We start from the raw sequence: 23,759 nt of genomic DNA on the forward strand, positions 1-23,759 counted from the left end.
GAAATTCTTGGGTGCAGTTCCGATCAACATAGCAGTCGTGACAGTGATGAGACATATACCAATTTACAATAACATCAAATTAACACAACACAATTTAAACATCTGTTATACATAATTAAACTCAACTTAAAACATCAAATTAACACAACACAATTTAAGCATCTGTTATACACATAATTACACTCAACAATATACAAATAATAACATACACTGTACAGTATACAATATGCTGTTTTTGTTTTTTTGTTTTTTACTATATAGATACTATATAGATAAAACCACATTATTCAATAAAAATTAAGAATTAAAATATATATTAAAAAAGTATATATATATATATATATATATATAGAATGTACAGTATTGTACTGTATTAACATTCAGGCTGTCGGTTGATAGTCAGTTGTGAAGAGAGACATAATATAATAACAGTAATATAATTTATGACAGTCCGGTGTGAGATAAAAGAGTAATAAAGTGCAGGGCTGATGTATTTTGATCGTGGGAGATCAAGAGTTCAGAAGTCTGATTGCTTGGGGGAAGAAGCTATCATGGAGTCGGCTGGTGCGGGTCCTGATGCTGCGATACCGCCTACCTGATGGTAGCAGTGAGAACAGCCCATGGCTCGGGTGGCTGGAGTCTCTGATGATCCTCCGAGCTTTTTTCACACACCGCCTTGTATATATTTCCTGGAGGGAGGGAAGCTCACCTCCGATGATGTGTTTGGCAGTTCGCACCACCCTTTGCAGTGCTTTGCGGTTGTGGGCGGTGCTATTGCCATACCAGGCGGAGATACAGCCAGTCAGGATGCTCACCACAGTGCAGGTGTAGAACCGTGTGAGGATGTGGCGGTTCATTCCAAACTTCCTCAGCCGTCTCAGGAAGAAGAGGCGCTGATGAGCCTTCTTCACAACGACTTCAGTGTGGACGGACCATGTGAGTTCCTCAGTGATGTGGACACCCAGGAACTTGAAGCTGCTGACTCTCTCCACTGGTGCTCCATTGATAGTGATGGGACTGTGTTCTCTGTCTTTTCTTCTGAAGTCCACCACAAGCTCCTTTGTCTTACTGACGTTGAGGGAGAGGTTGTGCTCCTGACACCAGTGTGTCAGAGTGTGCACCTCCTCTCTGTAGGCTGTTTCATCATTGTCAGTGATCAGACCTACCACCGTCGTGTCATCAGCAAACTTGATGGCATTGGAGTTATGTGTTGCCACACAGTCATGTGTGTACAGGGAATACAGGAGTGGGCTGAGAACACAGCCCTGCGGGGCTCCAGTGTTGAGGGTCAGTGATGAGGAAATGTTGCTGCCTATTCTAACCACCTGGCGTCTGCTTGACAGGAAGTCCAGGATCCAGCTGCACAGCGAGCTGTTTAAGCCCAGAGCCCGGAGTTTCTCATCTAGCTTGGAGGGCACTATGGTGTTGAATGCTCTCTATCTACTCGATAGAGAGAGTAAATGTTAAAATTACATTTTATTTTATGTGTTTTTGTGCAAGATGAACACTAAGGGGGATACTTGTTAGTGTTTAATGTTTTGTTATTTTTAGATTTAGAAGAGTTTCTGTTATGTTGGAGTTTTAGAGGTTACTATTATGGTGAAGAGTGGAGCTTGAGTCTAGGATGAGGACAGGAATGTGGTGTGGTGTATGATATGTATTGCTGTCTTTGAGCAATTGCTATGCTAACCATAGCATATTTCCCAAGCTGCACTCTGTAATGCTTCCCAGCAGCATGTTGTTAGCATGCAAACATTCACGGTCACTAGCTAGTATCTAAAGAAATGAAAGATTCAGTTGAGTTTTCAAAATATTCTTCTAAAATTCTTCGTTTGTGTTCAGCAGAAGAGAGAAAGTCATAATTTTTATTTTTGGGGGAACTATCCCTTTAAAGGGACACTTACCCTACTAGGTTGTATTACAGCATCTACTGGTATAAAAGGACATTCAGCATGTTCAGTAGACTGCTTTAAGACTAGTGTGGGTGGTGAAGAGGAAGTATCAGATGTCTTCACTTCTTATTTTGTTTACTAGAACCTCATATATTGAGGGACAATCTTTTTATTTGCCTCTCTGCAAAAGTCTGTTCAACCTTTCGGTTCATAATCATTATAGTTCCATAAATGTAATTCTTTATTCCTTTGGAAAAATTTGCTTCAAGTAAACAGAAGTAAACATGTATGATGCTCAACACGTAATTTCCGCTACACACGAAACAACATGTCACAAGATATATGATGTGAGGAAACACATGTCTCTAAGTGTTGCTTCTTGTTTCCTTCAGTTAAGTATTATAGAATGACATCTCACTTCGTCTACTGTGTTTACTGTTCGTCTACATTGTAATAACTTTCAAGGATTTCGTTAATTTATGTCGACAAGCCAACAAATAATGACTTTATGGAGTATAGTGCTACTCTATATTGTGTATATTAATCAAGGTGAGTTCATTGGCTCATTTGTTTTTCACTTTTATATTGTTAAATTAAGCAGAGTTTGAAAAATGTTGCATTTTACCCCACATGGATATCCAGGTTAATAAGTTGCTGAAATGGGATGGATTGGTTACTACTTTAAATGTATAGTTGTCGTCATCACTTGGAAAACTCCAATGTTTTATAGCATGGCTTATACCTTTGGGCAACATCTTGACATTGTTTTCCATTGTTTAATTTTTGACAAAACAAAACATTTTAATGAAATCTCTCCAAAGTGAACGAAGTCAACAGGTCTGTGTTCTACTTTCATGGAAACAGGGTTTTTCCCTTTTCTGCGAAGTGACAAAACTTTGTATCACATGTTGGTAGTGCACATGGTGAGTAACTAATCAAATGACCTCTTTTGCATTTTTTTTTTTTTTTTGCAGTGTACGGAGAAGAATATATAACAGGTTACATTGGCCAATCAGTTGTCTTGAAATCTGGGGTAGACCAATCATGGAATCTTACTAGAGTTCAATGGTCCATTTATACGAACACAACATTTATTGCAAGTCTTAATAATGGCAAAATCAATACAGACAGGTTTTGGAGACACAAGGGTCGACTTGAGCTCAACCGCACAACAGGGGATTTAACAATCAAAGATGTGAGGATGGATGACAACATGATATACACTGTCACCCTGCTAAACTCAAATGAATATCGGGAAAATGTTAACGTTAATCTAACAGTCCAAGGTAAGGATTTTATAAACACTCCTAAACTCAACATGAAATCAAAGTGGACCCTATTTACTTTCTTAATACACATTGGTCCTATTGTGCACAATACATCAGTGAACGTAATTCCAAAAAAAAATTTCTTCGTAATCTTTCATAAAAATGTAATAACTTGCACTGCCTCTGAAATGGCTTCCCAATTTGACTGACGTCACACAGGCCATGCGGCCTATTTGATAATCCAATATTCAATTGGTTTCAGGAGAGGAGTAGTCCTCCAAAATTGACTGCAAACTCACATTCAGGTCTGGCTCCATTCTTTCTTTGCAGTTTTTTTTCTCCCCTTTTTCTCCCCAATTTGGAATGCCAAATTCCCAGTGCGCTCTAAGTCCTCATGGTGGTGTTCTGACTCGCCTCAATCCGGGTGGCGGAGGACGAATCTCAGTTGCCTCCATGTCTGAGACCGTCAATCTGTGCATCTTATCATGTGGCTTGTTGAGTGCGTTACCGTGGAGACATAGCACGTGTGGAGGTTTCACGCTATTCTCCGCGGCATCCACACATAACTCACCACGCGCCCCACCAAGAGCGAACCACATTATAGCGGCCATGAGGAGGTTACCCCATGTGACTCTACCCTCCCTAGCAACCGGGCCAATATGGTTGCTTAGGAGACCTGGCTGGAGTCACTCAGCGCGCCCTAGATTCGAACTTGTGACTGCAGGGGTGGTAGTCATGTCTTTACTCACTGAGCTACTCAGGCCCCCTTTGACAATTGTTTTGACAAAACTGACAATAGTTTCTGATGGATTAAAGTCCCACCATAATTTTTTTAACTCAAAAATACATCGCATTACAGAAGTAAAGGGGGTTTCAAATGCAACTTCCTGTTGACTTATTTATGTGTCCATAAAGGAATAGTTCACCAAAAAAAGAAAATGCACTCAGCCTTTCCTCAATCTCATGCCATCCCCAATGTGTATGACTTTCCTTCTGCTAAACACAACCAAAGATTTTTAGAAGAATATTTCAGCTCTGTAGGTCCATACAATGCAAGTGAATGGTGATTAACACTTTTAAGATCCAAAAAGCATAGACAGTCATATTAAAAGCAATCCATATGACTCCAGTGGTTAAATTAATGTCTTCTAAAGCGATACAATCACTTTGGGTGAAAACCAGGTCAATATTTAAGTCTTTTTCACTATAATTGTTTACTTCTGGTTGCTCTCCGATGCCTGTCCACAATGGGACTCAGTTCCCTCCACCTCTCGGGTGACACAAGCACGCTGGCATGTTCACGCGAGAACTGACGTGATACAACCAGAAGTGCAGCTCGATTTGTTTACAAGAGAACGCGGTTCACAATCTTCATTGGTTTTGCTTTCATTTGAACATGCCAGCATGCTTACGTCACGTGAGAGGCGGAAGGTACAGAGTCCCATTGTGGATAGGCATCAGAGAGCGACCGGATGTAAAAAATTATAGTGAAAAGGACTTAAATACTAATTTGTTTCTCACCCAAACCGACTGTATTGCTTAAGAGAACATTAATTTAACCACTGGAGACGTATGGATTGCTTTTACTAAGATTGTCTGTGATTTATGGAGCTTTAAAGTGCTAATCACCATCCACTTGCATTGCAAGGACCTACAGAGCTGAAATATTCTTCTAAAAATCTTTGTTTGTGTTCTGCTGAAGAAAGTCATACACATCTGAGATGGCATGAGTGAGTAAATGGTGAGAGAATTTTCATTTGTGTGAATTATCCCCTTAAGGCTGTCGTTCATCATTCATTGTTAAATTATCTAATAAACTCACATAACTGAATAGTGAATTCTTTTTTCTTAGGTAGCCAAATTGAGTAACTAACAATGTATGCCCCATTTGCAGAACGACTCATGAAGCCAGATATCCAGAATGCATTGAATATCAGCAAAGACGGGCAGTGTCACATTGTACTTAAGTGCATTCCATCTGGTAAAAACGTCCTTTTGTCATGGACACCTGTGGGCATGTTCAACGGATCCTATATTTCAGGAAGCCCAAAGTCTATAGACTCTATTCTTTGGATGTCATTTAGCGTGAACAGAAGCGTAACCTTCAACTGTACAGCCTCCAGTGGTCAACAGAACGAATCAAATCAAATAACGGTGGGATGTACAGGTGTGTCTCATCAACAGTCAACTAACTGTAAGGAATACAGTAACTGTGAGGATCAGACATGTTTAGCTTCTTAAAGATGCAGTATTGGTAATTATCGATATTTGGGCTTCAAGTGTTACATCCCTTTCAAATTCAAGTTAGCTAGGGCTTGATGCATCTAACTGGCAATGCAAAACGGGCAATTTTGCGAGGTAACTTGATAACAGGAAATGTACACAGGAACAGTACTGTTGAAATAGTGAAAGCAAATGAAAGAAGAAAAATGTATGAACATTTTTAAGTTTTGGCCATTACACCTTTATAATAAGTTGTGGCATATAACTTGATGTATTTAAATTTGTACAAGATCAGTCTCTCTTCCATCTTCTTTTGATTTTCATGCTGGCATGGCCCATTTCACAGATTTTGCGTTGCATGTGTAACGGTAGCCAGCTGGTACGTGATAGCTGTGCAGTGTATAAATCTCACTCTCTTGGGCTTAAGAGATGCACTAGCGACCGAGGCTTGAGGCCATGGCCTTATAGCCTCCTTGCTAGCGTGTCCGACTCCGATGCTGGGGATTGCTGGTTTGAATCCTGCTCGGGATGCATCAAGTAGGAATGTTGACACATGGAAACACCTTTACCGGTGTTCTTACCGGCTTATCCAATGTGTGTAAGCCAAGCATCTTCACGGTTTGATGTCAAAAGCAGAGAAGAACATAATTTAAAATCTCATGTAAAAACAGATTTCTTGCTTTGTATGATTATTTAAATATGCTGATTTTTGGGAGTAATCTGTATTGATGTGCATGTAAACAGGCTTATTTCCAGCTCATTAATCATAATTAGTGTAAGATGTTAGAGTCTGTTTACATACACACCAGTATTCTGATAAATCCCAAAAAATAAGCTTATTTAAAAAATTCGACAAAGCAAGAAAACTGCGTTTACATGAGAATTGAAATAATCAAGTTATTGTCCGCTTTTGACGTCAAATGGTGAAGAAGCATGCGCACAACACGTGTGTATATTGAATTGAGGTGTTTAAATGCAACGCAAAATTCCATGATCGATGTTGATCCGTTTATTCTTAAGCCATTTATGACCTTACAACGATAAAGGAAAGCAGTGTACATGACCACACACGTTGTTGCCTTATAATTGGTGTAAGAATGCGCTAAATGCGCTTTTATTAAAGGAATCGGTTTACAACCAAAAACAGGCTTGATATACAATAGTAGTCTTTTAGCACTTTTAACAGGGCTGTAGCTTTTTGTGTGCCACAGTAGCTTTAAAGGTGATTATATACATTATACAGTATATGTAAATGTGTGTAAAGAGTTGTATTCTTTTTCTAGAGGAGAACCAGAAGCCTGAAGTCTGCAGTTTGTGCAGTTCATGTACTTTCATGGTTTTTATGGCTATTGTGTTAACAGCTGTGGTTTGTGGTTCACTATATGCCTTTAAAGGTAAGACAAATCAACTTTGTTTTGCATAATGTGCTTTATAAATATTACAGTTACTTGCCACTTACATGATTGAAATTGTCTTTATGAACTATAATTTCTCTTTTCTAGACAAGATTAAAGCTGCCTGGGTGGATGGCCACCTCTGCGTCTTCCAGAGTATATATACATGTTAACAACATACCCACATATAATGAACACTTTAAATGTTCATTTAAATAAATGAATCATGGCAGCTCTTTTTTCAAAATACATTGTCTATGCACCTTTATTCATGTATTGTGTAATGAACTCAAAAAAAAAAAAAAAATTCCATGTAGATTTTTAATATTGATATGGTGAATAGCTATTGTAGTAAGCAATCACTTGGGTGTGATTTATTCTGTACATTTTACATTCCCACGTAGACAAGAACCCACGCAATGAATATTACTCATAAGTAAATTCAAAAGTATTCTTAGTAGCAGAGGTGGGTACAGTAGCCAAAAACTGTACTCTAGTAAAAGTACAATTACTTTAAAAAAAAGAATTACTCAAGTTGAAGTAAAAGTACTAACATAAATAATTACTTGAGTAAGAGTAAGAAAGTATACAATTAAAAGTGTACTCAAGTAGTGTGTAACTCGTTACTTTCACAAATTACATAATATAAGTTAACTCCCCTATATTCCATTACATTTATAATACACATTTACACATTTAACACGTATTACAGAATTAGTATTATTACTGATGGAAATTCTGTCATCATTCACCATCATGTTGTTCCAAACCCATATGACTTTCTTTCTTCCATGCAACACAATAAGGAGATATTAGACAGAATGTTTGCCTGAGTCACTATTTACTTTCAGTGAATGTTTTTTTTTATATATATATTTTGAAAGTGAATGGTGAGTGAGACTGTCAAACCCTAACATTCTGACTAACATATTTTGTGTTCCACATAATGCAAAGCGTCACACTGGTTTAGAACAACATGAGGGTAGGGAAATGATGACAGAATATTAAATTATGGCTGAGCTATCACTTTAAAGGGGTAGTTCACCCAAAAATGAAAATTCTCTCATCATTTACTCACCCTCATGCCATCCCAGATGTGTATGACTTCCTTTCTTCTGCAGAACACAAATTAAGATTTTTAGAAGAATATTTTAGCTCTGTAGGCCAACATTTTGATGCTCCAAAAAGCACATAAAGGCAGCATAAAAGTAATCCATAAGATTCCAGTAGTTAAATCCATATCTTCTGAAGTGATATGATAGGTGTGGGTGAGAAACAGATCAATATTTGTCATTTTTTGCTAGACAGTAGGGGGCGATATGCAGAGAATGTGAATCACCAAAAACACAATAAGAGGAATGTGAAGGTGATCTGTTTCTCTGTTTCTCATCCACACCTATCACATCACTTATGAAGATACTGATTTAACCACTGGAGTCTTATGGATTAATTTTATGCTGACCTATGTGATTATGTTGCCACCCATTCACTTGCATTGTATGGACCTACAGAGCTGAGAAATTCTTCTAAAAATCTTCATTTGAGTTCAGCAGATGAAAGAAAGTCATACACATCTGGGGTGGCATGAGGGTGAGTAAATAATGAGAATTTTAATTTTTGGGTGAACTATCCCTTTAAGGGCTCTTGTCAGATCTGGATTATTTTGTCAATAAGAGAGGTTTGGAAACATTTCTAGTAATTATTATGGTGAAAATATGACATTATATGTAATGCTGAAATATAAACCAAAGCAAGATCATGCTTTATTACAGGGCTGGGATGATTCATCGACGTAATCGACGTCATCAATTACAGAAATACGTCAATTTGCATAACATGTGTCGGCGCATCACAATGGAGTAATTAAAATGGCAGCGCCCAGTTTAAGTATGGATTCCCTCGAAGAACAAGCTGCAGCTAAAAAAAAAAAAAAACTCACCTGCGGTCATCTAAAGTGTGGGAGTAGCCAGAGACCCAACAATGTGGTGCTGTGTAAGCTATGCAAGTTGGAAATGGCTTATCACAGCAGTACAACCGCCATGAACGAACACTTGAAACGAAAGCTTTGTCAAGACGGCAGCAAGGCAGCACCTTAAGTCCTGTTTACTTTTTGTCCCTACCCATACTTCTGTTAGTAATAGTCACTTAAAATGTATTTTCTAAATGTTTCCTCATCGCCCCCATGTTAAAAGTAATTTCTGCACTACTGCTAACGAAGGGTGACCAGACATGTCCTCTTTTTCGGACCTTAAAAAAGCGTCTGGCCGGGATTTCTAAATTTGTGAAAATGTCCAGGATTCGGCTTTAGTTGCATTTTGATGTGCATCTGGTCTAATCCTTCATTGTGTGCGTGCATATTTGCATTGCTTTAACCCTCTTTGTAAGTCCCGCCTTCTCGCACACCAATTGGTCAATTATAAGAGGCTTGCAGCAACTATTGGCCAAATTTCTGCCTGTCAATCTCTCCGTGAACGCGCAAAGCGCTGTTGTGTTCTGCATGAAACAGTTGCTTGACAGCAGCAGCAAATGACAGCTGAGTAGAAACAATGCCCAAACACAAGTGCAAATTTACAGAAGATTTGCAAAAAAATTCCCATGCTTTCATCCAGGTCGAGATCCGTGGGAAGCAGAATGTATGACATGTAAAGCTGGCACTTATGTGTCAGTCGCTAATAAAGGTGCAAGTGATTTAGAAGCACACATTATCTCTGGTAAATTCATCAGGTAAATTAAAGGACTACTTTTTGCGACCAGGTAAATTTGTTATCGCATTGCTTCATTTTCCATGGCCATTCACAAGAATACTAATAGTAAATGAAGGTACACTCATGGCATCAAATATTTTATTTTAGTACATGGACGTTCAAAAGAATGTTGGATATTTTTATTTATGTATATATATTTATGTTTTGCTAATAGAGTGTCTTTTTCACTGTATTGAAGTTTGCATTCATAGTAACACTGTTTTTTGTTGCAGAATAATGCCCTGCAGTGCACACTTTGTTTCTTGTACATTTGTTTGTGTTTAAGAGAAGATGATTTAATAAAATATTGAAATATTAATGACACAAGTTTTTGATATTTATTTTGGGTTAATTAATTGTTATATTAATCAAGTAATAATTATAAAAAATCTTTAGAATAATCGGCAAATTAGTCGTTAGATTAATTGACTAATCTGAAAAAGAATCGTTAGATTAATCGATAAAAAAAGAATCGTTAACTCTCTAAACACAGAGTACGCAGCCTAGTGTGGAACACTCGCTGTGTCTGAAACCGCCCCCTGTTCACTATATAGTGCACTATTTCGAGTGTCTGCCATTTTGTAGGACTGTCTGAATTCTGAGTGAGCCACTCATTATTACCCACAATGCACTATAATTTCGAGTGTACACTCGACGACGGTTAATTGCCCACAAAATAACCACAGGAAGATGTACGAGCTGGGAGTTTACGGCTTCCTTCACTCCTGCAATGTTTTCTTTCATGCTGAATGTATTAAATTACTTTTTGACAAATCATTACTTGATTAAAATAACAACATATAGAGAGGCAAAACATACAGATACATTTTAAAATGTACTCTTGATCAAATGCATTTACTCTTTATATTAACACACAGTATATATTAAAAATGACAAACAGAATGAAGACTTATTGTATTAATATATTATTTAACAAGAATAACAAGTAATGCCAAAGTATTTTAAAAGTTCATATGTGATGTTGTTTCTGTGACAGCCCCAGAGATCCAGTGCTTTGTGTATATGTCAGCGTCCGAATTTACTCACTCATTTCGTTCACTCACTGCTGAGATATAGTGCACTAACTGCCATTCACTATATAGGAAATAGTGAACAATTTCGGACCCAAGTTACTCAAGTAAATGTAACGGAGTAAATGTAGCGCGTTGCTACCCACCTCTGCTTAGTAGTGCTTCTGTCTGCTTAAGGTCATTGTGAATGCTGCTTTTGTACTGTAAAGGAGAAGTGTTCAACTTTAGCTAGAACTGGAAACATCATCTGTTTTCTCAGCAGATTTGGGTATGAGTAAATACATTCAAAGATGTGCTTCAAGAAAAGATATCCCATCAGATAATTTTCCTACCTCCTGCATAAGCGTTTGAACAATGTGCAACACATCAAATTTGTGGGGCCTCCCGTAAACCATGAGACTTGGGGCCCTTACACAAGTAGTGACATCATGCATGAAGATTTGGAGCTGATACATGTAAGCAAAGAAACAAAGAGCAACTCATACAGTTCAAAAGTAACCCGTACAACTCATACATAACAATGGGATATAGTATCCTTCTGAGACCCTGTGTCATCATGCATGGACTTTACTGTTTGGCTTTACTATAGGCTATGCATAATTTAATTTAATTTAAACTGACTGATCTCAGCTCAGGAGACTCTAGGCTGTCATTAAAAGGTTAAACTTTCGACACACCAAGTCATGTGACAAAACATCATGGTGCCGATCTCAGCTGAGTTTGTCTTTGGGAGAAATGATAACATAACTACATCTGGTAAGAAAAAATTTTAAAGAGTTCTATAAAATGTCATAGAACTATCGTGAAATGGCATGCTTCTAAACACAATGACCAAGTACGTGGACTATAGGCTCATTTTCCTTAAAAATATCCTATATTCACTGTACATTATCCCATTGAGAATCAATGGATGCATCTAAAAGCTGGAAAATGTTGAAGGTCTCAGAAGGGTATAACAGAGTAAGGCGGAAATGTAATTGATTTATAAAAATCTGTGTGTGTGCGCGTGCGTGCCTCAAATGACCTGCCATCCCTAAAAGACAGCCGAAGCTTAGAAACTGACAAAACATTTGCTGCAGTAGACCTATGTGTGCGAGAACGTGTAGCAGTTTGGATACAGTTGTGCTCAAAAGTTTGCATACCCTGGCAGAAATTGTGAAATTTTGCCATTGATTCTGAAAATATGACTGATCATGCAAAAATGTATGCATGTCATGCATGTCTTTTATTTAAGTATAGTGATCATATGAAGCAATTTATCATCACATAGTTGTTTGGCTCCTTTTTAAATCATAATGATAACAGAAATCACTCAAATGGCCCTGATCAAAAGTTTACATACTCTTGAATGTTTGGCTTTGTTACAGACACACAAGGTGACACACAGGTTTAAATGGCACAACCATAAGCGCTATGTTTGGAGAGGGGTCAACAAGGCCTATAGTGAAAAGAATACCATCCCCACTGTGAAGCATGGTGGTGGCTCACTGATGTTTTGGGGGTGTGTGAGCTCTAAAGGCACAGGGAATCTTGTGAAAATTGATGGCAAGATGAATGCAGCATGTTATCAGAAAATACTGGCAAACAATTTGCATTCTTCTGCACGAAAGCTGCGCATGGGACGCTCTTGGACTTTCCAGCACGACAATGACTCTAAGCACAAGGCTAATTTGACCCTCCAGTGGTTACAGCAGAAAAAGGTTCTGGAGTGGCCATCACAGTCTCCTGACCTTAATATCATCGAGCAACTCTGGGGAGATCTCAAACGTGCGGTTCATGCAAGACGACCAAAGACTTTGCATGACCTGGAGGCATTTTGCCAAGACGAATGGGCAGCTATACCACCTGCAAGAATTTGGGGCTTCATAGACAACTATTACAAAAGACTGCACACTGTCATTGATGCTAAAGGGGGCAATACACTTTTTCTTCATTGCCATGTTTTGTTTTATTATTGTGCCATTCTGTTATAAGAAATAAAAGAAATGTGTTTTGCCTGCTCACTCATGTTTTCTTTAAAAATGGTACATATATTACCAATTCTCCAAGGGTATGCAAACTTTTGAGCACAACTGTTTGTGTTTGTGTCGAGGGCATTGAGCACTTAAAAAGTTAGGATTGAATGTGGCAAGTGACTGGCAACCAGTGGACTGAAAATGGGAGTGATGTGGTCCAACTGTTCAAAACTGATTCTGCACCGGAGTCAAAAATAATCCCAAGATGATGTGTTGTGGGAAATGGCCTAGTAACTATTCTACTAATATCTATATAATGATGATAGACAGATACAAGAGATTTAAAGACTATTAGCAAGACCTTTCCAGCACTTTGGCCACACACAGAGGGTTGAAGTCAGTTCTTGAATTGTCAAGTCATTTTTATTTGTAAAGTGCTTTTCACAATATACATTGTTTCAAAACAGCTTTACAGAATATGATGTATTGTCTGTAATGTCACTGCTTGCATCACTTCTCTTAAAATGGAATACATAAATAATAAATTACCAACTAAATCCTTTATCAGCCAAATAACAAAGGAAACTGCATCTGTGTGCACTTCTGCAGTCAATTCAGGATGGATTTAAAAGACACTTATTCATTAATCTTACAGATTAATTAATATACTTTAGTTTGAAACATTACCCACCAAAAATATACAAATTTTACTCTACTAATACATGATTTTTTTTAATTAATTTTTTTTATAAGCTCTGATAAAGGTTTCTTGAGTATTTGGAATACCAGCAGCAGTTTAGGGCTAATGGGACAATGCCAGAGGCAAGAAAAGTATAGGCAAGACGGGAAATGGAGGTAGTGATAACATGCAATGTGTTTAAGGTTCAAGGTCAAGCTGGCAGGCTGATGAATTACACTATAAAAATATGTGTACACCCCTTCTAATTTACGGGTTTGGCTGTTCCAGTAGTTTCTATGAGAACAAATCTTAAAGGAATAGTTCATCCAAAAAGGTAAATTCTCCCATTATTTACTCACCCTCATGCCATTACAGATGTGTATGACTTTCTTTCTTCTGCTGAACACAAACAAAGATTTTTAGAAGAATATCTCAGCTCTGTAGGTCCATAAAATGTAAGTCTACAGGGTCCAAAACTTTAAAGCTCAAAAACCATATAAAGGTAGTATAAAAATAATCCTATATAACTCCAGTGGATAAATCCATGTTTTCAGAAGCGATATGATTGGTTTCAGTGAGAAACAGATCAATATTTAAGTCCTTTTTTATTATAAATCTCCACCTTCAAACAGACCTCCTAAGCGCTCTTAGCAGGGAGGAGAATTTATAGTAAAAAAGGACTTACAGGCTGTCTTGTTTCGAAGGCTGGTGCTAGGTAGGATGTGTCCTTTGAAAGCAGCAGTACACTGAGCAAGTCTTTCTAGCAAGTCAGTCCACTGTCGGCCATGTTTGGAATGCTCTCGGGAAGCTATTCCAGTCACAACAGTGCAGCTCCTACCTGCTTGAATGGGGAAAGAAAGATATCTCCAAAACAGTTGGTCAAGATTATAATCAAAGAACAGATTTCAAATCAGCAGTAAAATCTGACAACACTGGTATCATAAATTGTGCTTCTTTACCTCAGATTACACACACACACACAAAAAAAACACAATTTCCCTGGCTTGGAGTCTTACTGCTTCAAAGTTTTGACTTTGCATTGTAAGGACCTACAGAGCTGAGATATTCCTCTAAAAAATCTTAGTTTGTATTCCATAAAGCGAGGTCCATAAAGATGCTTTACTGAGTCTGGTGTAGAAGAACTTAACTAGCCTACTCAAGACCCAGACCTGAGCAACCCTGATGAACACCTTTGGTATGAACTAGAACTGTCCCACTGCCCAACATCAGTGACTGACATCACTACTGCTCTTGTGACTGAATGGGCAATGAGCAAATTCCCTCAGCCATATTCCAATATCTAGCGGAGGGCTTTCCCATAAGAGTGATAGCTGTTATAGCAGCAAACGGAGTGATTATTGCCATTGAATTTGAAATTAAATGTTCAAGCACATATGAGTGTGGTGTTCAGGTTTCCAAATATTTTTAGCCATATTGTGTGTAGATATACTAATCAACTCAGAAACAGATGAGGGGATGGTAATAGAAACAATGTTTTTTGGGCAAATTTAGTGACCAATCAGTAAACATTTGACAATGACGTAAAAGCAGCAAGATTCTAATGGAGCTCTATTATAAAATCTTTGCTCTGCATCACAGGAAACCAGTTCAGCTAGAAATGGTTACTCTAGATATTCGTAGAAAGGGAAATTTAGCCATAAGTTAACTGGCTTGTAAAAAAGTCAGTTGCAAGGCAAATCAGTCTACTCAGAGGCCATCTTGGGAATGCTCCCGGACAGCTATTTTCAATGGATACACAAGTAAAAAAAGTACAGCTCCTGTATACATTTTCAAATCAGCAATAAAATCTGACAACAATGGTATCATAAACTGTGCTTCTTTAGCTCAGATCAAGCTAATAAAAGGCATTTATCAGGCTAGTCAAGCTAATGTGCATGCACACTCTCGAGTTGACTGACAGGCGATGTCTGTATCTAAAAGGTGATTGGCTCTTTTTCCTGTAAGGCAGGACTTCCTGTTCTACATTAAATGTTCCAATTTCTCCCATTAATTTGAATACAAGTGCTTCGTCTCAGGCTAAATAGTCTCTGCTTATAATACCAACCCCAGTGAAAGGGGTATTCTTTATGCTTTTGACTGTTTTGCTGTCACCTGAGTAGCTGCTTGGATGAGTTACAATATGTCATAAATAATCATTTATTTCTCCTACATTCAACGTTAAACATGTTCAGTGTTTAAATACCATAAATGAATGAGATGGATACAGACTCAGTTCAAGGCATTTTTTCTCTTCACCCATTAGTGCTGATTCACTAGTCATACAAACGTCAATTGCAGGGTGTGAGTGAATGGCTTCTCTTTTCAAGTATTTTTTCAAAAGAAAATACAGTACTCAAAATATGTATTCACACAATAATACTGAGATTAGTACATTGATTAACTGTTCTTGGGCTGTTGAATCTTTTATCGGACTGTGCACTGCAATTTCCACTTGTTGCAAAGAAAGTTATACACCATACAGTGTTTGAACATGATACATTTAATACAACATACATTTAATGCAAGGGTTCAATCACAGAGTTCAAAGGCCACCACATTCAGCCCATATGGAATACATATGGAAAATATGTAAAGACGGTTAAACAGATCCAGAGGTGTGAGCTCGAAACGAAGCATGAACAGTCTGTCTGTGTCTAACTCACAGGACATCCTAGTAGGGAGAGGAAGTGCTTGGGCCAACAGCAGGGTGACGCTCATAGTTGATTTTGTCATAAAGTGTTTGAGGCTGTAGAGGGAGTAGGGAGGTACTATCAGATTACCAGAATGTTTTTTTTTTAACATTACTGTCATTGCAACTTCTCCAAGCATGTGACGTGGGCTTTTGCTGTCACCATTCACACAGATCTGCTCTACTAACTAAAATAACTGTGATTTTGCCAGGTAAGACATATTCCTGGATCAGTATCCTTGTTTGTCCTGGAACAACATCAACTAAGCAAGTTTTAGGGTTAGGCTTAAGGCCCCAGCAAAATCTGGCCAAAAACAAAGGTGTTTTTGAGTTAGTTTCGGTGGTTCATAACAGCTCACCAGAACAAACTTTTAGGAAACTTTGGAATGGCTGCTAAACACCTGTTCCTGTACTTCAACTGGTAGAGCATGCACTACTGATGCTAAGATCATGGGTGCGATTCCCAGGGAACACACAAACTAATAAAATGTATACCTTGAAGTCACTTTGTAGAAAAGTGTTTGCCAAATGCATACATTTATATGTAAACACCTTACTGCTATTGGTCCATATCATCGTAGGTGTGACCTAGAGCTCAGTCAATATGAAAACACCAGTGTACAGAGTTATAATCGAGCTGGTGCAAACTGCAGGGAATATTGCACTGGTGTCCCCACCAGGCTTTTAAACTAGCTTAACCAGCTTCATCTGAAAGACGATGCTGGTTGACCAGCTTAATCAGCTAGGTTTTGCTGGTGAAAAGCATGGCTTTGCTGGTCCACCAGCTAGACCAGCACTAATCAGCACCCAACCATCCTGGACCAGCATGGGAATTGCATGCTGGTTTAGCTGGTCTTTTCAGCGGAGCTACAGCAGGGGTACTATCATTCGCGTAGAGACATTTTCCAAAGAAAGGAATTAAATCTATTCAATACTCTAAGTGCCCATTCACTCCGTTGTTTGATGCTGCTTCAATCATGTGCCGTCTGCAGCCGAAAGCCATTCACAAATCCGCCCAAAGTGAGATATGCCTCATCATTCTTTTGTCTGTATTCTGCCCATTAACACTCCCATTTATACACCCACCTTTGCAGTAGTATCAGTGTCATCGTAAATTACAATAGCAGAATGTAAATTGTGCATATATGGCTGCGTATAACGTGTATCTACTGCATATATCACTTTAAATCATTGAGTGGTTAAAATAGCATCTTTTACTGATAGTGTGAATTCTACTCATAGAATTAGTAATAACATATTTTAATGTCACATTAGTTAAGGTTTAACATATAGTCTTGTGTGTCCTCATATTTAAATTCTCCTCTAAATGCCTCCCACAGCTTCGTGGCCGGTGTCTGAATGTTCGCAAACAGTATACCGCTGCTCAGCTGTTGTTTCAACTTCTTTTTGGCTCTGAGCAAAGAATGAAGAACTTCTCCATGAGAATGCTGGGGCCTTTAGGGGCTTGTACACCATTCTCAGTGCTGGATAGTAACAGATTACATGTAATATGGATTACATAATCAGATTACAAAAATCAAGTACTTTTAATTGTATTACATTACATTTTGAAATACTCTTAATCGGAATACAGTTACTTTTTTTATAGATTACATGATTACATATTAACAAGGCAATGGCAGTAAATTGTTAATTATTTTCATATCAATATCATCAAATTCTTACCCCAAAGTGTAATAGTCTCACAGATTAACATTTTGAGCATGTGCTCCTTTTACGTTACAACTGTAAGATATGCACCTCAGCTAAGGAATAGGTTATGGACCATTACTTAGTAAGGGTTAAAAATGTCAGAGTATTGAGCTATTAGTTTTGACCTAGCAATGTCATTGCTGTTGATTTCAGGTTCACTGAATGAGCTAGTTATGTTTTTAATTTTCTTTATTATTTTTTACTACCTCACCAATGGTGTGCTCAGACATTGAACTTAATTGCTTCAAAGGATCTAGTGGATGCCATTCTCTATGGATCCTGCCCTCAGATTACACAAATTAAATTGCAAAATGTGCAGCATTATGGAACAAGTCCAATGCATGAATCTTGACAAAACTTGACACAGTTTTTCCTTGTGCGACTTGGTGGAACTCTGCTGTTTTAAATATTGTGGTCTTTTAGAATATATTTGTTGTTTAAAAGATAATATCGTGCACCTCATCTTGGGAATAGGCAATGGACTATCAGTAAGCAGTAAGGGTTAAAAGTGCATCAGTGTTTTTGATGAAAGCTTTGACCTAGGTAACGTCGTTGGTGTTTATTTTATGGTCATACATTTTCATTCACTTTATCATTGTTTAATGTTGATTTTATGGTCATTAAATTTTGTAATGCTGCTATTGTTTTATGCACTTAAAATGAACTTGATGTCTCAGTGTATTTAATTATAAACTTTGGCTATGCACCATCATTGCTGTTAGATTTAATATTTCATTCATGTAATGTTTAATACACTTTTTAAAAATGTCAAAAGGAGCTCTTTTTGTTAGTAATAAAGAATGGAATACATTACTCAATACTCTTTGAACTTTTGTTAAAATGATTATCCTACTCAAATGCATGTGACAAACTAAAATAGAATTAGGTTGAAAATAATCCAAAAATAATCGATTAGATTACCCCCAAAATGTAATCTGAGATTACGTTACTGATTGCATTTTGTCATGCAATTTGTAATCGATTCCTACTTACAATTCACAAGTAATCTGTCCAACACTGACCAATCTAATTTTAGGGGTAGTGCATTGACAATTGTTAGGGTTAGGACTCTGTAACATGACTTTCTTGGCAAAATCACAGTGATGTCTCTCTCCATTTCGGTTAAGCTAAAAACGACTGATTCCTAATGATTTCTAATGCACAACATCATTTGTATTCATCAGTAATATGGATCAGTCAAACCTCTGAAGCTCATCAAGTTCCTAACTATAGTCCAAAAATGTATGGCATTACAATGGTATAATATATCTCTCACACACACAAGTTTGGAATCATGTACAGATTTTGCTCTTATGGAAAGAAATTGGTATTTTTATTCACCAGTGGCATTCAACTGATCACAATGTATAGTCAGGACAATAATAATGTGAAAAATTACTATTACAATTTGAAAAAATTAAACTACTTCAAAAGAGTTCTCATCAAAAAAATCCTCCATGTGCAGCAATGACAGCTTTGCAGATCCTTGGCATTCTAGGTGTCAGTTTGTCCAGATACTCGTGACATTTCACCCCATGCTTCCTGTAGCACTTGCCATAGATGTGGCTGTCTTGTCGGGCACTTCTCACGCACCTTACAGTCTAGCTGATCCCACAAAAGCTCAATGGGGTTAAGATCCATAAAACTCTTTTCCAATTATCTGTTGTCCAATGTCTGTGTTTCTTTGCCCACTCTAAACTTTTCTTTTTGTTTTTGTTTCAAGTGGCTTTTTCTTTATTAAGGTCTTAATATTGACCTTAAAACATGCCAGTCTGTTGCATACTGTGGCAACTCAAAAACAAAAAAAGACAATGTTAAGCTTCATTTAATGAACCAAATAGCTTTCAGCTGTGTTTGATATAATGGCAAGCGATTTTCTAGCACCAAATTAGCAATTTAGCATGATTACTCAAGGATGAGGTGTTGGAGTGATGGCTGCTGGAAATGGGGCCTGTCTAGATTTGATCAAAAATTACTTTTTTCAAATAGTGATGGTGCTGTTTTTTTTTTTTTTGCATCAGTAATGTCCTGACTATACTTTGTGATCAGTTGAATGCCACTTTGGTGAATTACAGTACCAATTTCCTTCCAAAACAGCAAAATCTGTACATTATTCCAAACTTTTGGCCGGCAGTGTGTGTGTGTGTGTGTGTGTGTGCGTGTGCGTGTGCGTGTGCGTGTGCGTGTGCGTGTGCGTGCGTATATACACCCGTTATGCCGTTCAAAAGTTTGGGGTCACTTGCCTGAAATGTTTCTCATGATCTTAACCTTTTGATCTGAAGGCGTATGCTTAAATGTTTGAAATTAGTTTTATAGACGAATATAATTGTGCCAACATATTAATTTACAAAAAAAAAAAAAAAAAAAAATTCTGCAAAATCTAGGCAAAGTGTGGCCACTTTGAAGATGCTAAAATATAAGTTTTGATTTTTGGATTTTTTTAGTTACAACATAATTCCCATATTTCCATTTCTATTATTCCATAGTTGTGAGGACTTTACTATTATTCTAAAATGTAAAAAAAATAAAGAAAGAGTAAGTGACCCTAAACTTCTGAATGGTAGTGTATATATATCTCATTACCTTTATTGTATTTCAGTTACTTTATTGTACCTTTTGTTAGTGTACATTCTTTAAGCCCATTTAATTAGCAAAAGAGGAAGAAGCAATGTATTTTGTGATGTATGCAAACCTACCATGTTTGATATGACTTTTGTGTCATCCACGGTTTCATAAATGGACATCCCATTCACAATGCTTTCTGATCGTTTCTGTAACACACGTCACATCTAGTTAGCTTGTAGCAGAATATCTTAATATCTATGCCCAAAATAGGCTCTGTAAAACATGTAAAACAGTTAATATTTCATAAGCGTCCCTAAAGTTGATAAAGTATGCTTAGAATCAAGGCTGAAACATACTCTACACAAGTACATGAATGCAGACACTTCTTGCTACGCAAGCTCAATTTCGTGTGTTATTGCGTTTCAAAATGTGTCGGACCACAATTCATAACACCAGCTAGTAAGCATTGCATTTTCAACGTAACCACAAGGGGCGCTATATTGACCTTATTCACTTTAGTGCCATCTTTGATTTTTGACAGAAATGAAAGCAAGGCTGTGAGGGATAGACTTACCATCTTTTTAATGACATGCACTGTATAATGCTCCTAGATCCAATCTAATTTTCCTAAAAACTCTTTTTTTTTCCTACTGAACTTTCTTGGAAAGATATTTTCAATGTTTCGTCAGCAGAACAATCCAAAAACACAAATGTACAACCTACTGAAGAGACTGTACATATATCCCTCACAGTGTCATTGTCATTCCTATCAAAAATCAAAGATGGCACTGCTGTGAATAAGACATTAGAGTGAACTGTCCGCTTCTACTTAGTTTTATTTTTCAAGCCAATCGGTCATGGTTATAGAAAATTGCTGAGCAAATAAGGCAGGGGTTCACAAACTTTTTTGTCAGCTGATCCCATTTGATCTAAATGATTTACTTGAAGTAGCCCCTGGTATTATGAGTAATGTAAAACTTTTGAAATATAAATTACAGCAATTTTTGGTTTTGCACTTCATTTTTCTTATTATGGTTATATTTTAATGGGCCTTTATTACATCTAATGTTTATTGGTATTTATATATTTTATTTTATTTCATTCACCATTGGCATTTCTATCCCAAATCATAGATTGCAAGACATAATCATCCATCACAGTACTAAATTTCTTTTATTTTTTTAAATAGTCTATTTTTCTGTCATTTCAGTTTTTGTTTCCCTGATCATTTTATAAATGCATGTCACTCCATTTGTGTATGCAAATTTATACCTTGATATCTTGATATAGCCAATATTTACATTTTCAATCATTAAAAATTACTTTTATAAGTAACAAAGCCAGAGCTGTAGCAACCATTATAACCTGGGGTGACGAGACATGTCCTCCTTACTATTAAATATTTTTAGGAAATTATACACAATATTTTAGGAGTTCCTGCTGCTGTGCAAGTTGCTGGCCACCTAAACAACACAGGTGCTTCCGTGAAGTGATTGGTTCGGCTGAAACATGGGTTGGTGTCGCGAGGGGGCTTTAGCCTCATATCTATTCTGCCAAGCCTTTGATCTTTTATTGGTACCCCCTGACCGAAGATGAACACCCAGGAAGGACAGGAGGACGTAGAACGCATCTATGCAAGTTTTGATTTGATACATTCCGTTTGCCCAGTTGACGGTCCCAGCACATCTGTAATCAGTGCGAGTTCTACTGGCATTAGCACACACCAGTGACAGCATTATTAGCATCATACCAGTGAGGTTTTGCAGGACGAGTTACATGTTTAAAGAACAGTGTTTTAACACTTGGTTCCTCCATGTGTTAATCACTGTATTAAAATTACATCTAACAAAACAACAAATGTTGATGGAATATGACAACTCTCACAAGCCGTCAGACTTACGCAACCTTACAATGGGAAACTCATCTTGAGAGAAAACACCAGCATCCTTGATATTCAGCCTGATCAAGAACATATTCATGGTAATTTTATGCATACTCTGTACTTGAGTTTTTGAGTATTGGAATTGAACTTCGGCCGTGGATAATGACGACGAATGAGTCCACGAGAACATAAGAACGCATAACACACACTGAGAAACAGCCAGAGAGATGATAGACACAAGGAAAATGGACCCACTTTGTTTGTTCTTTGTTTTTTATTTGTCAAATGACAGGCATTTGGAATTATCTGTTAATGTTTTTAAAATTTGGTAAATGATGGAAATTCCCACTTCCCCCTGCACTCTCTCTCCCCCAGGGGTTCGTGAACCTCCATTTGGGAAACCCAGAAATAAGGTAAAGTCAATATATTTATAGCAGCTTAAATGAATAATGACACAGTTTAATATCACACCCTTGAGGACTGAGGTTTGTTACTGCCATAGTAATGCATGATAAAGTAATAGTTAATGCAACGTGTTACTTCTCTCATCATTTACTCACGCTTATACTGTCTCAAACTCATATGACCTTCTTTCTTCTGCAACCGAAACATAACCAAAGTTATTTTGATGGAAATATTATGTAAATATATCCTTACAATGCAAGTTAATGGGGAAAAACCCTTCTATGCTCCAAAAAGGCAGCATAAAAGGTATTTTATACAACACAAGTGGTTTAAACCATGACTTCTGAAGCGATATGATTGGTTTTGGGTGAGAACAGACCAAAATGTAACTCCTTTTTCACTATAAATCTTGCCTTTTGTAGCCTCCTAGTCACGATCATGATTTGAAGCTTACAGTCCTCACGCTTGATGCATGTGCGTGTACATGGGCAGTGCATACCAATCATCATTAGCTTGCATTATATCGATATATTCACATCATATCTCCATTAAAGTATCTTCGTTGAGACATAAAAATTAGAATTATCATTTCTGGAAGAACTATTCCTTTAAGCATGTTCGATCGTGTCGGCAATATGATGGCATAGTGCTTGCATCTATGTACGCATATTTGTGCAAAGCATGTTTCGGGCCTAACAGTCTTGCAAATTCATAGACAAAAGATATTCAATTAAAAAGACTTTTAACCCATAAAGTCATGTGAATGGCCTGCTCACCACTTTCTCAGCAGTGCCACCAGGTTTCACGTCTTCGTACACTGTTATTCCTTCCTCGCTGTCCCCTATTCCTGAAAGCATGTAAAAATAACTATTACAAATATTAAAACATTCTTAATACAGACCAGATAATGATTTGAGTTATATTATGAATAAAAAGCTACATAAAAATTATGTTCACACTTTTCCAACACACCTTTATGTCTCCACCTGCAGTATGCTGCTGTGATTCCACTAAGGATAACAGTTCCCATAATTCCAGTTCCTACTGCAATTAGCAAGTACTGAGGTAAACCTGTAATGTCTAATTACACCAAATTATTGTTAAATCATGACCAATATCACCGCAGGTTAAAAGAAGTCTCTGGGGTAAATGAATTGCCCTATTGATTTACACACAATGTTTTGGGACCCGATTCACTATGCACCCACAGGAAATGCACCAACAAAATCTGTGCTGAATGCAAATTGCATGGCACAATTCTCGAAATTGTGGGCCAGTTCTGAGTAATAGTTTTGTGAGAATGTACCAGACTACAGTGA

At 37.4% G+C, this 23,759-nt stretch overlaps 2 protein-coding genes across 5 annotated transcripts in view; one reads left to right on the forward strand and one right to left on the reverse strand.

Annotated features, from left to right (window-relative positions):
• Positions 1–1,244: 1,244 nt before the first annotated feature.
• si:cabz01074944.1 (uncharacterized) overlaps positions 1,245–23,759 on the reverse strand; it is a 37,149-nt gene continuing 14,634 nt past the window's right edge. The window contains exons 4-7 of one of the 4 annotated variants that reach the window (XM_051719385.1): positions 23,413–23,520; positions 23,217–23,287; positions 20,285–20,359; positions 1,245–1,440 (exon numbers count right to left, since the gene is read on the reverse strand). In XM_051719385.1, the coding sequence (XP_051575345.1) occupies positions 1,399–1,440; positions 20,285–20,359; positions 23,217–23,287; positions 23,413–23,520 (296 nt within the window). In that variant the 3' untranslated portion in view covers positions 1,245–1,398. Of the gene's footprint in view, positions 1,441–13,258; positions 17,360–20,284; positions 20,360–23,216; positions 23,288–23,412; positions 23,521–23,759 lie in introns of those variants that run through there. The other 3 variants (XM_051719394.1, XM_051719403.1, XM_051719376.1) reach the window with 3 other exon arrangements.
• LOC127453232 (SLAM family member 5-like) lies at positions 1,537–7,026 on the forward strand. The gene is made up of 5 exons (XM_051719481.1): positions 1,537–2,441; positions 2,867–3,178; positions 5,055–5,327; positions 6,667–6,777; positions 6,886–7,026. The coding sequence occupies exons 1-5, from the start codon at positions 2,372–2,374 to the stop codon at positions 6,948–6,950; spliced, it is 831 nt and encodes a 276-aa protein (XP_051575441.1). The 5' UTR covers positions 1,537–2,371; the 3' UTR covers positions 6,951–7,026.

The sequence above is a fragment of the Myxocyprinus asiaticus genome, chromosome 2, assembly GCF_019703515.2.
Source record: "Myxocyprinus asiaticus isolate MX2 ecotype Aquarium Trade chromosome 2, UBuf_Myxa_2, whole genome shotgun sequence".
NCBI classification, from domain to species: Eukaryota; Metazoa; Chordata; class Actinopteri; order Cypriniformes; family Catostomidae; genus Myxocyprinus; species Myxocyprinus asiaticus.